At 42.9% G+C, this 15,616-nt stretch overlaps 1 protein-coding gene across 3 annotated transcripts in view; it reads left to right on the top strand.

Annotated features, from left to right (window-relative positions):
• The window catches only part of RGS20 (regulator of G protein signaling 20), a 39,965-nt gene that overhangs the window by 18,729 nt on the left and 5,620 nt on the right, over positions 1-15,616 (top strand). For 2 of the 3 annotated variants that reach the window (XM_087735703.1, XM_087735686.1), the window contains exon 2: positions 13,249-13,397. In XM_087735703.1, the coding sequence (XP_087591829.1) occupies positions 13,249-13,397 (149 nt within the window). Of the gene's footprint in view, positions 1-265; positions 363-13,248; positions 13,398-15,616 lie in introns of those variants that run through there. The other variant, XM_087735693.1, reaches the window with a different exon arrangement.

The following is a 15,616-nucleotide window of genomic DNA, read 5'->3' as shown; positions in this document are numbered from 1 at the left end:
CCGAGCGCACACACGCACACACACACACACGCACACGCTCAGTCGCGCTCGCACGCCGGTTTCTCCGGCGTTTCTCCCCCGGCGCCGGCCCCATGGCTCCCCCCGCGCCCTCCCCAGCCCGCCGCCGGCGTGCGGGCGCTGCGGCGGCCGCTCCCGTTGCGAACCGCCCCTGAGCCGCGGCGGCCCCCGGTGCTCGCCTCGCCGGGGGCGGCCCGGAGGCAGCCCGCCCCGTCGGGCCGGGGCCGGGGCGGGGAGCGTGGGCTGCCGGTCTCGCTCCCCCCCGGCTCCGGCCACGGCGAGCGAAGCCCACCCGCGGAGGGGAAGCGGGCGAGGACTCCCGGCGGAGCCCCGCCGCCGACACCGTAAGTACCACTCGGTCCCGCCTGCCGGGCACCGCGGACCCGCGCCCCGGGCAGCCGCGACCCCCGCGCCGCAGCCGGGGCCGCCCCGGGTGCAGCGGGCCGGGATGGGACGGGACGGGACGGGACGGGCGGCGCTGCCAGCGGCGGCCCCCGCGGCCGGGGCAGGCGAGGAGCCGCGTCCGCCCTCCCCGGGAGGAACCGGAGGGACCCGGCGCAAAAGGCGCTTTCCTCGCTCCCCGCGGGCTCCCGGCGCCGCTCCCACCGGGTCCCCAACGCAGGGCCCGGGTAGCACCGGGATGCCCCGGCCCCGCAGGCGGGATGGCGCCCCGCTCTGCGCCGCCTCCCTCGCCCCAGCGCGGGTAACACCTGGGCTCGGCTCCCGCCGCGCTCCCACGGGCCCTTCCTCCTCTTATTCACGAGTGAGGATGAAGATGAGGCAGCATCCATCGCCCCTCCGTGAAGGGAGTCCCGCGGCATGTCCGTTCTCGGGACCCTCGGCTCCCCTGCAAAGTTAGAGAGATGAGTAGCAACAAGCAAGTGTCTCCATATAGACTCCTCCAGTATCAGCCTGCCACATCGTGCATCCCCGGGTGGGAGAAAGAGCTCTCCCTGAGCTCTGTCGTTAGTTAGCGTCAGTAGGTAAGAAAAAGCAGGTAATGAAAATTGGACACAACGGCAGAAAGTGAAATAAGATTATCCTTGGACATGCCAGTAAGAGTAATTTAATACCGATGTAATTAACTTGATGCAACCGTTCCATTATTTCATTTTTGCTCTTGAAAAATGTAAGATCAAAACTTTTCATACGGTGCCGTCGGTATGACGTCACGGTGAGGAGTCTGCTTGCACCTCTGTGCCCGTTGCACGGGCAGGACATCAGCATCAGCTCCAGCGCTCCGCGGAGCTCTGCGCCGTGGTGCCGATTACGCTATCGCTGTACTACGGGACCAAACACCAGTAACCACTAGCACAACTAAACGAAGCACTGAATCACTATCAGCTAGGAGAGTCCTAGTTGTGGTCAGGTTAAAATTAGGAGCGTCGTGTTAAAATTAGGAGCGTCTTTCTAAACTAAGAGTGTGTTCGAGCCAACTGAATGTGAAACTAGCACTATGTTTTATAAAATGCTCTAAGATGAGAGAAGGGCTACTTTATTTCCCCTTTAATTTCTTATCTACCCCACCCCCCCCATCAATACTTATTTTGGGTCCCAAGTAGTTAATCATGGAAGCACCGCCTCGGCTGTTACACACCTCTTTTTATCCCTTGGACAGAACAGTGCACATTTTTCAGAGCAAGCAGTGATTTTTGAGAGTTCAGCCTAAAGTACCAGAAAGGAGTTGTCAGAGTACAAGGTTTGTGTGTCTCTTGGAGCCCAGGTCACAAGTTGATGAACCTGAAGCATCTACCAGTACTCAGTCACTTATAAAAATTCATCCCCTCTTCTCATCACTAAAAGTTATCCCGACGAGGCAGCAGGTCTTGGAAATACTGCGGAGATCTCCCAGCATTCAGAAATAACAGAGTATTTAGCCAGAGGTTCATGACTCTTAACTTCCTGTTTATAGGCACGTTTCAAAATTTGTCATAGCCAGGTGAAGCAAAGAAGTGCAGAGAGTGTCATGACCGAAATGACAGTGTGCTAAGTCAAATTCTGACCTTACTTCAGCTTTAAATTGACGCTGGTAACACTCCTCCTGGCTGACGCTGCTCTCTTGGGCGCTACAGCCGAGGGCAGCTACCGCGGTGCCTGCCCTGCCAGAGCAGCCAGATGCCAGCGTAGTACAACCTGAAGTGAATCGCGACAATCGGAATCGATAGGAAACGGTACGTGAATCACTATTTAATGCACTCTGGGGTGAGTCATCCCGATTCAAACCAGCTTTCAGACCAGTACAATGTCAGTCAGCTCCTCGCACAGTTCGATATGAGTCAGATCTCGGCACCGAGTACAATATGAAATGAGTCACCGACGAATACAGCGCCATGTGACTCCAATACCCAGTGCGAGTTGTCAGAGCTTCTGTGTGATATGAGTCACTTCATAGTACAGTAAAATGGGCTTTTCGGAGACCATTCATAATTAAGCACGATGCAACCAAGCGCTCAGTAGATGAGGGGAGTGAGCAGAGCAATCTGCTACATGCACCGGTTTCACTGTTTGCATAGTAAAGAGGTTTGTAAAATATTACGCTGAATGAATTTTTATTTTTTTTTTAAGGGAGCTGCACAAAAATAACTAGAAGCAAATACTTCCTCTGGCATTAAAGCCAGCCAAAGCAGGGCTGAAGCAGTGGCAGAACTCCCAACACGGGAGAAGCCTGGGGTTTATTTTGTTTGGTTTTGCTTCTGAGACAGCTGATCAGCCGGTGTGAACTGACATACATCCACTGAGGCTGGCTCCAGCTGCCACAGAAGACAAGACGCGGGGTGCTGTCAGTCTGTGCTGTGCAGAGGAGAAGGACCTGACACTGACGTAACTTAACTGCAGTTTGCAATGACCTGCTTTATGAAGGGACTCAGCATGGGATGAAGTTATATACATACTTGCATTCGTACCGCTCCACTGTCATAGCATCCACATAAACGGCTGGACCGGAGCGACAGGTTGCATTTGTTGCTTTTTCTATGCAACCGGTAAAAAATTCTCTCATGTCTTTCTCATATTGCAGGAGAAATAATGACAGAGAGTGATCCTGCTAATTGCATGTTAGAGTAACATTTTAACATAAGTCTCTCGTGATAAATCCAAAATAAAGAAATACTTTGCAATACTACCAGAGAAGATATAGGGCATCCCTCTAAAAAACAAAGAAACAAACAAACAAAACATCCCCACAAAAATCCCATTGAAACCCCAAGTAACTACGTTTCTTAACAAGAAAGTCAGATTTTACTCAGAAAAATACTTCAGTGCAGGAAGCTTTCTGCAGACAGCAGGCTGAGCCGGCGGCCAAACGTGCAGCGCTGAACAGCAAAGAAAGAGGAGCAGAAGACATCTAAGCCCTTGGTAGAAAAAGACCTCAGTTACAGGTGACACGATCAAGGCACCATTACCTGTTACTATGTGGGTGGGTTACATTTTCAGCCATTCCTTTTGAAATGTAAAGCAATGCTTTAATCTGAATAGATGAACCCAGCTCCTCTGAGCTGCTGCTCCTTTGGAAAAATAAATTAAACAGGTAAAGGCACTCAATTTCTGGACATTTTACATAAAAGCATCCCAGAATTGTTGCATAAACTCACAGAAGGATACTACTTTCTCTTGCAATTTTATCCACTTAAGCCTTTGACAGACCGGGGCGCAGCAGTGACATAAGAAGCTGCTTTATTCTGTGTGGCTGCCAGCCTCCCCTCTGGTAACCTCTGTCTGGCATTCGTAAACTCTCAACCGCTTCAGTCACCCTGCTGCAAGATGCCACATCTCCAGCTTTACAAAAAAACTTCCAAAGAGCTCTTGCTCTTAACTCACTAAGTGGGCAATCCAATAACTATGCCTAAAGCACGTGCATACGTGTGGGTGAGTTCATTAGCATGTATTATAATTCTTCTCTATCTAAAATAGTACGCTTGATGCAGAAAGCCTGCGTGTCAAATTTGTCAATGAAGAGGAAGAAGCACGAGCATCGAGCTTCCTGTTCCTATTTCAGTTGACAATAAACTGCCACAGGCTTCAGTGGGAGTATGTTGCAGCCCCAAGTATTTCTGAATTAGTAAAAATACAGATTCAGAGATTGCCTGTGAGCTTGACCCCAGTTGTGAGCCTCTTGCGGCAGTAGTAGACAAGGAGAGAATCTCTTCCTTCCAACTCCCTGGTTGTCATTACGAGGGGGATCCAAAGGGAGAGCAGCAATTGTGAGAGCTTTGTAACTGCACCTAAACCACGCCAAAACCAATAGGTGGTTTTCATTGTTTTGACAGAGTTTGGATCAGGCCCAAAGTATTTACTGAAAAATAACTGGACTACAGTGATCCACATCTATGCGCTCACTCCAGCTGGCTGTCAGCTAGCGTTGCAGCACAGGGCTTCACAGGCTCTGTGCTCACTGTGAAAGCTTCACGCTGTGGCCATGCGAATCGAACCCGAGTGCAAGCAAAGGCTTGCACACCTGCCTACTTGTAACGCATACGGGGAGTACACATTATGTTTAAGTCATAGAATCTTTGCACTTTGAGCTAAGAAAACGCTGTTGTGCTTTAGCATAGAATTAGGATAAAAGTATAAAAGCTTTGTCTACAATCTTCTTTTCTTGTGTTTGTTTTTTAGTTTTTTTAATGGTTGGGGTTTTGGTTTGTGTTTAAATTTGGCATTTGTGGCTTAGATTTTAAATATTCCTCCTTTGGGAAGGCTATTTTCTTGATAGCCCACCTTTCTACTGAGAGATTAGCAAATACCATAAATGTTACAATTAAGACAAATATCATCTGAGGTGCTTTTAACCAGGGCAATAGTTTTCATTCCTGACCTTCACACTCCTTTGCGTTCATAAGGTTACATACCGAAATGCCTCATAATCTGAATGTCAGATAGGCATGCCCAGGAGTGGAAAAGGTATGACAGACGTACTTATTCCAGTACCTCAACAGTACTCTTAAGGCATACAGTAGTTTTTCCACTATTGTCAAAAGTAGCTTTTCAGATGCTTGCTTAAATCCCTGGACTTTTTTTTTTTTTTTAAATTACTTATTAGCATTCAGTAATATGAGCAGGTAGTTTTTATATGAATCATAGATGCTATCTAGCTGGATAAGAAGCAAGAACATGTGCCATTATTTTTCCTCTATTTTTGATTCACTGCTTTGTAGAGACATTTTTATAATGGACTAAATTTGTTGTTACCATTATATAGAGAAGGACCTCTCTCTCCCTGGGAGATGCAGAAACTCCGCACCTAGGCATCTACTTAGATGCTTCCTTAGATTGACTTGAAGTAGTGAACCAACCAAAGAGAAGCTGATCAACTCAACTCCTACTCCCCTTTCTCAATTAAGTATTTGACTAATTGGTGCTCTCCATGTGGGATTTGAACAGTTCCATGAATTCCTCCAGGCAAGACCTGCTGTGCCCAGACAAGTCCCTTTATGTTTCAATGTGCTGATTAACATCTGGAGTGGAGAACATGGCCCTTCCAGAGACTCCAAGGCTGCAAAATTGATCCAACTCTACATAGATTGCAAGTAGTCAGAGGAGAGTTTTAAGCCAGTCACTTGTAAGCAGTAAGAAGAAACTTCCTGCAGATGCAGAAATGATCATGTAGGACAGTCTTTTGTACACAATTTAGGTAGGTAGGTAGATGTTTTTTATGCAGCTCAAGATAATTGCCAGGGATGGATCATGCGTATGCTGGAGTGGTCCCAAGGAGCACGGGCCAGCTGGATGTAGGAACTCCTGTTGCCATCTGGACACTGACTGACTGTCCTGTTCAAGGATTTGATTCCCCACAGTGACTTGATATTAGCAAAATCAGATCCAATTGACCCCACGAGCCAGCAGAATAGCACCTTTTAGTCCTTCCCTATCCATATGAACCAGAAAGTCGTATTTTTGCTATTAAATTATGGCTACCCAAGCCCTCACCAAGCAAATGTAGGGGTCTTTCATAGTGCTGTCATTACTTTGGGCAGTCAAACCGATATAATTGGACACAGAGATACATTTCATGTTATATCCAGCAATTGGCTCAAACTGTACCCAGGCTGGGGTTAAACAACGCTGGAGATGGTAGAGGTTGAAGTCCTTTGGGTAAAGGTGTCTCACCTCATTCCATCAGCAGTCTAAAAGTACTTTTGGATTCCTTAGAAAACACGTACAAGATAGCAGTCCATCTCCAGTTTTTAAATCCCCTGTGTTTTCTTCTCAAACCCATTTTCAAACAAAGCACATATCTGCTCCAGATGGTGGGGACAGAGAAGGCAGACCCCAATTCTCAAAGTGCAGAGAACATCCAGCACAGAGGATACTCACACAATTTGTTTGTTCTCATAGCACCCTCTGAGAGCCTAGAAATCCGAGAAGACAGAGGAGGCACAGGGAATGCAGAGCAGTGAAATTTTTGGTGTGAGGGAGATAAGCGAGAGAAAGAAAAGCAATTTTTGATTGGCTTATTCTTCCTCAGTGAGGCAAATTTTAGGGTATGGATCTCTCCTGTAGTACAGCAACTTGGTAAGGGCATTCAAGGTAATAGGGTATTACACAAGAACAAGAGACCAGGATGCATCCAAGGTTTTTGAAATCCAAGTGTATTAGGGGCTAAACATGTCACAGACTAGGTCGATGAATCCCTCCCTTGGAGCTCAGAGGTAAGGTCTTCTCCTGGACCTTCCTCTCTTACCTTGAAGAAGCAATATAACTTTGCCTGAATCTTAAAGAGGGAAGGCACTAGAGCTCAGTGTGACTACCCAAGTGACTTAAAAATACCCCAAAACAGAGCAGTAATTTGAGCTTGAACCTGTGAGATGTTGGTCTTCCTGAACTTGCAAGGACCTCAGTGAGAACAGGAGAACAGCCTCTCATACGTCTGAACCTTTAACTTTTTAAAGAAATATATCTAAAAATCTAAACATACTTAAACTACCTTGGAAAAAATAAAAATATCCATCTCTAAATTTACTCTATAGTCAAAACAGTAAGAGTTCTCGAAAATAATAAATACAAAACTATTCAATAAGAGTGGAAATAGAGAACAGTAGTTTATCCACACTGATACACATTCACCCTCTGCGTTCTGTTAGTACAACGGAAAAAGTCATTTTCAGTGATAACATAAAACTCTCACTGTTCATAACCATGTGTGTAAATGCATTCAGGAAGCAGCAGGAGGATTTTTAAACAAAACATTTCTACAAATTTTGAAGAAAAGCATTTCAGACAATTCATAACACCTCTGCTTAGCACCACCTGGTATTAAGTCCAGCCCAAGAGATGTAGTCACTTTTCTCTGCAGCATCAATACAAGTACCGCATCAGATCCTCAGCTGGTATAAATCCCCTTGTCTTCACTGGCCATAGTGAAGTGATGTAGTTTTTCAGCAGTTGAAAATTTGACGCATACTACATGTAATCAGCATTAATACTTCAAAATTGAATGTATAAAAACTAGGATGGAATTTTCTCTCATCATGAGGTGATCTTGATGTTCCATAGAAAACATCCTCTTTGTTGATGGACATACTTATATTTGATTGTCCAGGGAAATAAAACAGAAAATACTTGACACTGGCCAGTAAAAAAAAAATCCATTTAAAACCAGATACTAATTGCATGCCATGCAAACTGAAAACCTTAGAAAGAACACCTCCATCTTGTTTTTATTTCAGAGTGTGAGCTGACCAAATAAGCGACTGTCCTGGGAGGCTGGTGTGACAAGCAGCTGTATTTACCGATTGTCATTTTCGAAGTGCACAACTGGTAAAAAGGAACAGAGAATTATGGCTGATGGAAGAACACTTGCACTGATGTTTACAGAAAATGCACCTAGTCTAGTCATTTTTTTCTAACCGCATTACAAAATTTCTCTATGAGGAGAAATCCGTCCAGTTCAATCGCAGGTGCTTTCCCACCTCAATGCCATATTGACTAAAAAACAGTCTCCTGTCAGATTTGAGTGATCTACCTAACAGCGCCAGGTGTAGGAGGATGGCTGGACACCTTGTTTTCCTCAGGAATGCACCCTTTGGTGCTGCAGCCAAATAATAGCTCTGAACTATCCCTGACCCTTGAATGCACTCACTTTTATACATGATTCAGTTGTCAGGGCTCCTTGAGCTCCAAAGTCTTCCAACTGATCGCTACAACTAATGTTTTCCCTGCCCAGCTCTGTACATGCATTTCTCTGCAACATCATACTGCTGGTTTAAGAAAACAGAGTTCATTATTTAAGCATCACAGGTTGTGGGGACAAGTTTAGGCCACCTTTTATGGTACTTATGAAATGCAGCAGCTGGTGGGGGAGCAACACCCATGTGCCTCTTATCCTACCTTCCCCACTCCACCACCTGTGGGTCTACTGAATGTATTCTCAACTAGGATAGGGAAAGAAAAATATTTAGCTAAACATAAGTATCAACATATGTCATTCCCTTTAACAACTTTAAGGTAAGCTATTAGCTCAAAATGCTGTTGATGATTCAGATTTTTCATTATTAAAACAACCTAATCACCCACAATATCAGTCTAGAAAATAAGGAAAGCCCTCTTGCAAAATCAGCAGTCACACTTCCACTGGTTTTGATTACAGTTGGTTGAGGCTCTTCAGCCTAATACTGTGGGATAATAAACTTGAAGAGGTCACCAATCGCTGGTACCATGTGCTATAGCAGTAGGATCCACAGGTGAATAATTCTTCAGCTAATATTTATTATTAGTCTCATAATTGATGCAAAGAACACAGGCACTAGATTTTCTAATTGGTTTTACACCTACTGCATGACCCAGTCAGACCATCTGACGTCCCAAATTAACAACCATAACATTGTATGAACAGAAGACCTTTTTATTGGGAGGTCAAAAAAACCCCTCTCCTTTTTGCCCTGAGCATCTAAGGTCTACTAAAGGCAAAAAAAATAGCCACCTCCATTCCCACAGATCCACAAGTCAGTCGAGCAGTTGTTTAAATTGTTGCTTGTACTGTAAAGCAGCAAGGAATTTCGTGAATTCCTACAAAGAATATTCACTGGAGTTGTTGATAAATCTGCTGTCCATTCCTGCACACAGCACCACTCAAAACAGTCATTCGAGCAGTTGTCTGGAAAGTCTCATTACACAGCTATGGTGGCTGCAGCAAGACGCAGCAAAGTGTGATGGAGAACTTCGATGACCAATAGTGAAATTCTGGATATACTAGAGGTAGCAGGAAAACAACTACAGGCATAAAATAAGGCTTTTCTGTTTGTGTCCCATTAGTGGCTCTGTCATTAGCTCATTGCATGATCTCGGACAACTTGCTTCATTCTCTACGACTTTTTTTCCATACACCTTCCAAGATCATTGTACCTCCCTGTGTTCACTCATACTTGGATAGTCTCAATGCTTTTCAAGGTACTTTTCTTCAACAATGAATCCTTAGATGACTTGCACAAACTCAGTGTCTGTGCCTTTGCCTCTATTCCAGCCAAGGAGCAGTTTATGGGAGAGCAAAAGCCGAAGATAGGGACTAAGAGTAACTTTTATATAACCATGCACAGCTGCAAAATTGCAGGGTTTGTGTTTCCCTGGTTCTCCTTTCTTTTTTTTTTTATTACATCTTTTTTTAAAAAAGCAAAGAAATCTAGAAAGCCAGTGTATATCCATGAATATACATATGAAATTATGACATATCCTTTAGGCAGAGCCGATGTCTTACTGTGCGTTCAGGCCTCATGCCTGGCATTACACGGTCTCAGTACAATCACGATTGGGATATACATTTGAAACAAATTCTGCCACAACCATGAACATTTTAACTTTATTTTGCAATTCTGGTTAGAGGATGAGCCACAAAAACCTAGACTTTTAATGTAAGACATCCACTTCTCCTGCAGATTAATCATTCTTATGTGCCCAAAGGGAGCTGATCCAGGTAGAAAGGTATATAGAAAGATGTGCTTGATGAGAGTTTGGTTTAGATCCAGAGCTGCATTAAAAAAGAAAAACAAAAAAAAGCAGGGAAGAATGAAGTTAAAAAAAACAATGCTGCGATGGATCACTTACTCGTTGCTTGTTCTGTGAACCTGGACCAGCCTGGTTTCTTTTTGTCTTATGGATCTTAATACTGTCTGTGCCAAAGGGGTTTCTACAACTTTGTAATAACCTGCACCCACTGCTCAGCTCTCTACCTTGCTATCCTATAAAATAGAGCCTAGATTTTATTTAGCCCAAAGCTAACTCATTATTTGTCTCTGAAAGAAACAGAGAACAGTAGAACATCATAACCTTTTACTGACCGTAAGATCAACATGCTTCTGAGTTCCCCTTTATAGATTAACAACTCAAACTCCTACAATCTTTCTGCATAAGCCTCTTGTGAGATGTTTAGATAGATGCTCTGTCTTTCTTGGAATGCGATACCCATAGTACTTGCACAGAGGCGTACATTACTTCCCATATTTTACCACAGTATTCCTGCTAATACACTGCTAATTACTTTGTGATCCACTCCAAACCTCTATTGAATGTACAATACGACTGTCAATTGCCACAGGAAATATATGCATAATAATCACTAAACAGCTCTATAATTCAAAAGCTTGGGCTGTCTTTAAGCCAACAGATATATTCCAGTCCCTCTTTCTCTTATTTCCCATTACTCTAATACAGCTCTGCTATCACGAAAGCATGATTTATCTGCTAAAAATATCTTTTAAAACAAGTCTTCATCACAGAAATGACCAAAACCTACTTGCTTACTCAGTGAGAAAGTTTGTACACATCTGCCAAATAAAAATGAAAATGCATCATTTAATCTAAAAAAAAAAAAAAACGCGTCTTGAATTTTGGTGTTGCTCAATCCTTCATTTTCCGTAAACTGTGTGAGAAATCACGCAATGATGAACATTCATGAAAACCTCTAGTACCAGAAAACTTCTACGGTGTATGATTCACAAGTGAAACAAAGAACATAATGCTGCTGGGCAGTTTTTGCCATACAGCTACTTACATACTCTTCCCTTGCATTAAAGATGTCAAAGAACAACTCTGAAGAAGAACCTCAAATGGTAACAGTGGATCCAGAAAGGCTTTTTGAATTAAGCCACTGTGGGATGAAATGGGGAGGAAGTGTGTATTCTTTATTTTTTCCACTGTCCTTTACCTTTCTCCTTGGAAAAAAACAAACAGGAACCAGCTTTTCCACTCAAACTACCATCAGTTCAATTGTAATATGGACTAGAGGTATGAATATGTGAACTAGCTATATAAAACATCTCAAAAGTCAGACTGGATGGATTAGGCTATATAAACTGCAGATATCTGAATCCAAGGTACACTTTTCTAATCAATAATAATAGTTTACTGTCCAAACAAGCCTGAAGTATTGTTAGATATATTACCATTCCAATAATGCTTTATTTACTATCACTTTCTAATCAACATATGAAGATGCTTTATTTTAAAAAAGTATAGGTATCTGGAAGGAAATTAATATGGAGGGGTTTGTTCTATTCCTATGAATTTGAAACTCTGAAGGAAAAAACCCTGAATCTACAAACGTATTCTACATTTCACATTTATTCTTTCACATTTTGAAATGAGAAAGGTTGTGGGTTTTTGGAAGCTATGTTTTTTTTCTGATTTTCTGTTTCTGGGCATTTAGGTATTGTGTGTCAGATTAGGTCTATAGAGTTACAAAATGGGTTATCATTTCTCTCTGTACTGTTGTTCTTGTATTTTATTCCTCCTGCAAAACAGGTGCATCTTCTGCTCAGCATGTCGTGCATTTTTCTCTTGGGAGAGTGGGTGGTTCTCACAAAAACAAAAACTATTAAGCTCTGTAAGACAGAAACAAATTCAACAAAAAAAAAAATCTAGCACAATTTAATGCTGCACTCTGCTAAAATAATCTCCTTTCTTCTCCTGACACTTTTGTCGAATCTGTGACAATATCTGTGCATTCTCCCCCAAATTACAACAATAGTATTTCCTGAACCTGGCTAAACATTTTAGAAAGGAAGGGAACTTTTAACCCTCCAGTATTCAGCTCATCAGATTTTTTATTGACAATTTAATATCAGACTTGAAACAAAGAACTCAAAATCTGCAGCAGATAATTTTAGTTCCCCTACAGTTGTCATGGCCTCAAAAGAAGGTTTCGCAACCTGAAAAAACCTACACACAAAGGGATCTCGTGACACAGGAGGATGAGTAGTTATGTATCCAAAAATCAAATACAATCAAAATGAAGAAAGATGTATTCATCTTTGTACAAGCTGGCATTTCATCTATCAAAGGCATCTGTCACTTAGGTATGGCACAACCCGCAGCATAAGAGGGAGAGCAGCATTCAGTGCTGTAGAGCAAGTTTGAAGCTCGTAGAGAAATAGGTCAGAAAGGGACAAGGACTTCAAGGGGACTTGTCATTTCATTAACACCACTTCTCTGCACAATCTGAAGAATTCGGGCTCCAAAGAGGTTTCCTAGACCCCTGCAAAAACCACAGCCAGTGCTTCCACCAAAAATTGTTTCATGCTGCCTTCAGTTGGGGGAGGTGACCAAAAACCTGCATGTTAAATCTTAGTGCCGTACAGTCATGTGTTTTCTCCATAAGTAATTCTTCATCTTCAAAGAAGCACTTAGTTCCTTCTTGAGAGAAAGGAATTTTTAAAAACTGTGGCAGTCAGACCTATAACGGACAGACAAGCGTTGGCCCTTCTCCTTTGCTACAAGGCAACCAGCAGGTTTGAGACATCCTCAATACTCGCCAAAGGCCAGCTTTTCAAGAGAGCTCAGGTGTTACATCATCAAGCATCACTAAGCTTTGTGTGTTGGCTAATCAAGAGAGAGAAAAAGAAAGGGGAAAAAAAATAAAAGGCTCCAACTACCGCAATTCTGTAACCTTTCCTTTAGGACTGACCTTGAAGTCACAACCTCAGGAAACCCCTTATATACCACTGTCCTAAGAGCTGCAGCTCTCCATGAGCCCTCACTTCCACCTTTTGCTCTCTTTGTATTCCCACCCATGTGCAGAATTCATTAGCCACTTGCCTTCCGTCACAGCACTTAAATGAAATGAGTGAATTTTCCAAAGGAGTCAACACATAAGAGCTTCTGTGGGGAAAAAACAAGCATTTAGCTTTTCAGTTCCTTTGGAGCTGTGGCCTTCAGCAGTTCTTGGTAAGACTTTTAAAACAAATAAAAGCGAAAAAATAAAAAGAGAAATGTTTCTTACTTCCCCCTTCTCTTGCTGTCTTGCAGCCCATGGGATCAGAGCGGATGGAGATGCGCAAACGGCAGATGTCCATGACCCAGGAGACCCCAGGCGCTGCACAGGCTCAGCACAGCACAGGAAACCGAGGGTCCAATGCCTGCTGCTTTTGTTGGTGCTGTTGCTGCAGCTGCTCATGGTAACCCCCCTCATTCAAGCCTCTGGGGAACAGAACAGCAGGGGAGGGAGGTAACAGCCAGTGCATAGGACAGCGTAAGCCAAACAAACCACCTGGCTAATTCTGCAAGTCTGGGACTAAGAGAGATGACTGTGCTCTAGTACCAGACACAATCTTCTACTCCACTTTACTCTTTTCTTTCCTGCCACTGAAATAACAGATTTTAAAAAATTTTTTGTATAGTATCTCTGCTGTATTTTTGTTGTCAATACTGTGTAATGGAAAGTCTGTTTCGTGCAGGACTGGTTCTCCTCAGCCTTGAGTTTCACCAGGACTTCCACTAAAAACTGAAAGCAATACCAGAATATGTAACAGCTTTAGATTTAGGACTGGGACTTAACAAGCAGCACAGACTGTGTTAAATGGAGTTAGAAGGTGGAAGAATTTGTAGGTCAGAAAAGGAATAACCAGGTGCCCAGCATTGTTGTTTTTTTTCAAAGGCAACTGGATCTGTTGTCATTAATTACTGTTGCCAACTCGCGGCACCTGCAATTCACGTGAAGCTAATCCTTGGGATCAGAGACTTTAAACATTGTGGGTATTTGCTGAAGATGAGGAGTTAAGCAGAACGTAATTCCGAAGAACTCCGATTAAAAGGTGTTAAGGAGGAAAATTTATCAGGGGAGCAAAGCAAAAGAGGAAAAAGAATCACTTCATTTCTTAAATTGTGTTCACCTTCTCTCTCCTACCAGCTCCTCCAGATCCAAGTAATTTTATTCAAAACTGAAGTAAAGCTTCCCATATTCAAAAGTCCTGTATCTGTTTGGGGCCAAGTATTAATTAATGGGCAAGACCAGAACTTGCACTGAAATAAAGAAAAAAGAAGTCTTAAACAGCCATAGTTCAACCAAAACACTGACAGCAAGCTGAGTGCTTCTTATAAATGCGCTATCCACCACATAAACACTTCAGAGCAAGCAAACCTAGCACTGAGGTGAAGGGAAGAAGTCATAAATAACTTTACAGCCCAGGCTAGGAATCTATTCCACCATTATTTTTTCCAACAGCAGCTGGTAGCAAATGCTTTGGAGAACACCATTAGAAGGCAAGGGAAGAACAGGCTGATCATTCCTTTGCTGTTGGTACGCAGCTCATCAGAAGCCACAATTCTGCCCTCTCTAATGCAAATAGTGAATATTTTGCAAGGACAAAAGGCTGCTTGGATTTTTTTTGCAAGATGCCAAGTACTCTGGCTCTGATCCTACCAAGCTTTTCATCAGGTGCTCAGAGGTAAATAAGGTAGAGTTTAAAAAGATAGTAAGTACTGCGCCTGTACAGGATCAGAACTTGCTACCTTGCCAAATGGCATCTATGTTAAAGCATCCCATACAAATTCCAGTGTCACCTGAACAGTTGTCCAGTGCAATCGCAGGTAGCTCAGTCTAGAGCTGCATATTACACAAACACGTCTTTCCATAAAAGGAAAAAATAAGGCACATTTATCTACTAAGTCAGAGTACGTAAAATTTGCATTTTATCTTTTAAATTGTTGATAAAGTGCTTTTTTGCCATTTTACCTGATAATTTCCAGGATGCTCATTTTCTGTGCACCTCACTGCTCAAACAATTCAAGGAAACCAATTTACTCAATAGGGTGTGTGAAAGTACCCAAATTTCATGACACTTAAAATTCCTATTTGCATTTCAGAATCAGCTGGGAAACCAGTACAGGCTCCAAAACAGAGCAGCTTGGTTTAGCTTTAAAATAATTTCTGATTTTTTCGAGAACAATTGTTTTCTAGTAGCAAGAAATGCAAAACAAACCGTAATTAAGCTATTTATATTCCCTATTCATAGAGCCTTTCCTCAAAATAGCTCAAAGTACTTTGAACAGAAAAATTATGAATAGGAGTAAAAATAACAGTCTACAGGAGTCATGCAGCTGAGTTGCTGAACATCCAATATTCAGCATACTCTTAACAGTAGATAGAGAATAAAGAAACGGTGAAATGAGTCTCTCAGCTGGATGCTCAGAGCCTGCGTTCATTCCTACAGCCAAAACTCAAGCCTCCAGCCTGTTACTCTTCCAGGTCCTGAGAAGATGCAGTATTGCACTAGTCTCTTTTTTTTTGTTTACCTGTACATTTCTAGGGAAAGAGAGTCTGCCCGCAAATCATTTTGTGAGGCATGTCATATTCTCTTAAGGAAGCTTTTGTTATTTCTTTTGTCTTTTTCCCCTT

The sequence above is a fragment of the Nipponia nippon genome, unplaced genomic scaffold (genome assembly GCF_047370975.1).
Source record: "Nipponia nippon isolate SJK-2023a ecotype South Korea unplaced genomic scaffold, ASM4737097v1 scaffold_1, whole genome shotgun sequence".
NCBI lineage: Eukaryota > Metazoa > Chordata > Aves > Pelecaniformes > Threskiornithidae > Nipponia > Nipponia nippon.
This window is presented reverse-complemented; position numbering and strand designations above follow the sequence as displayed.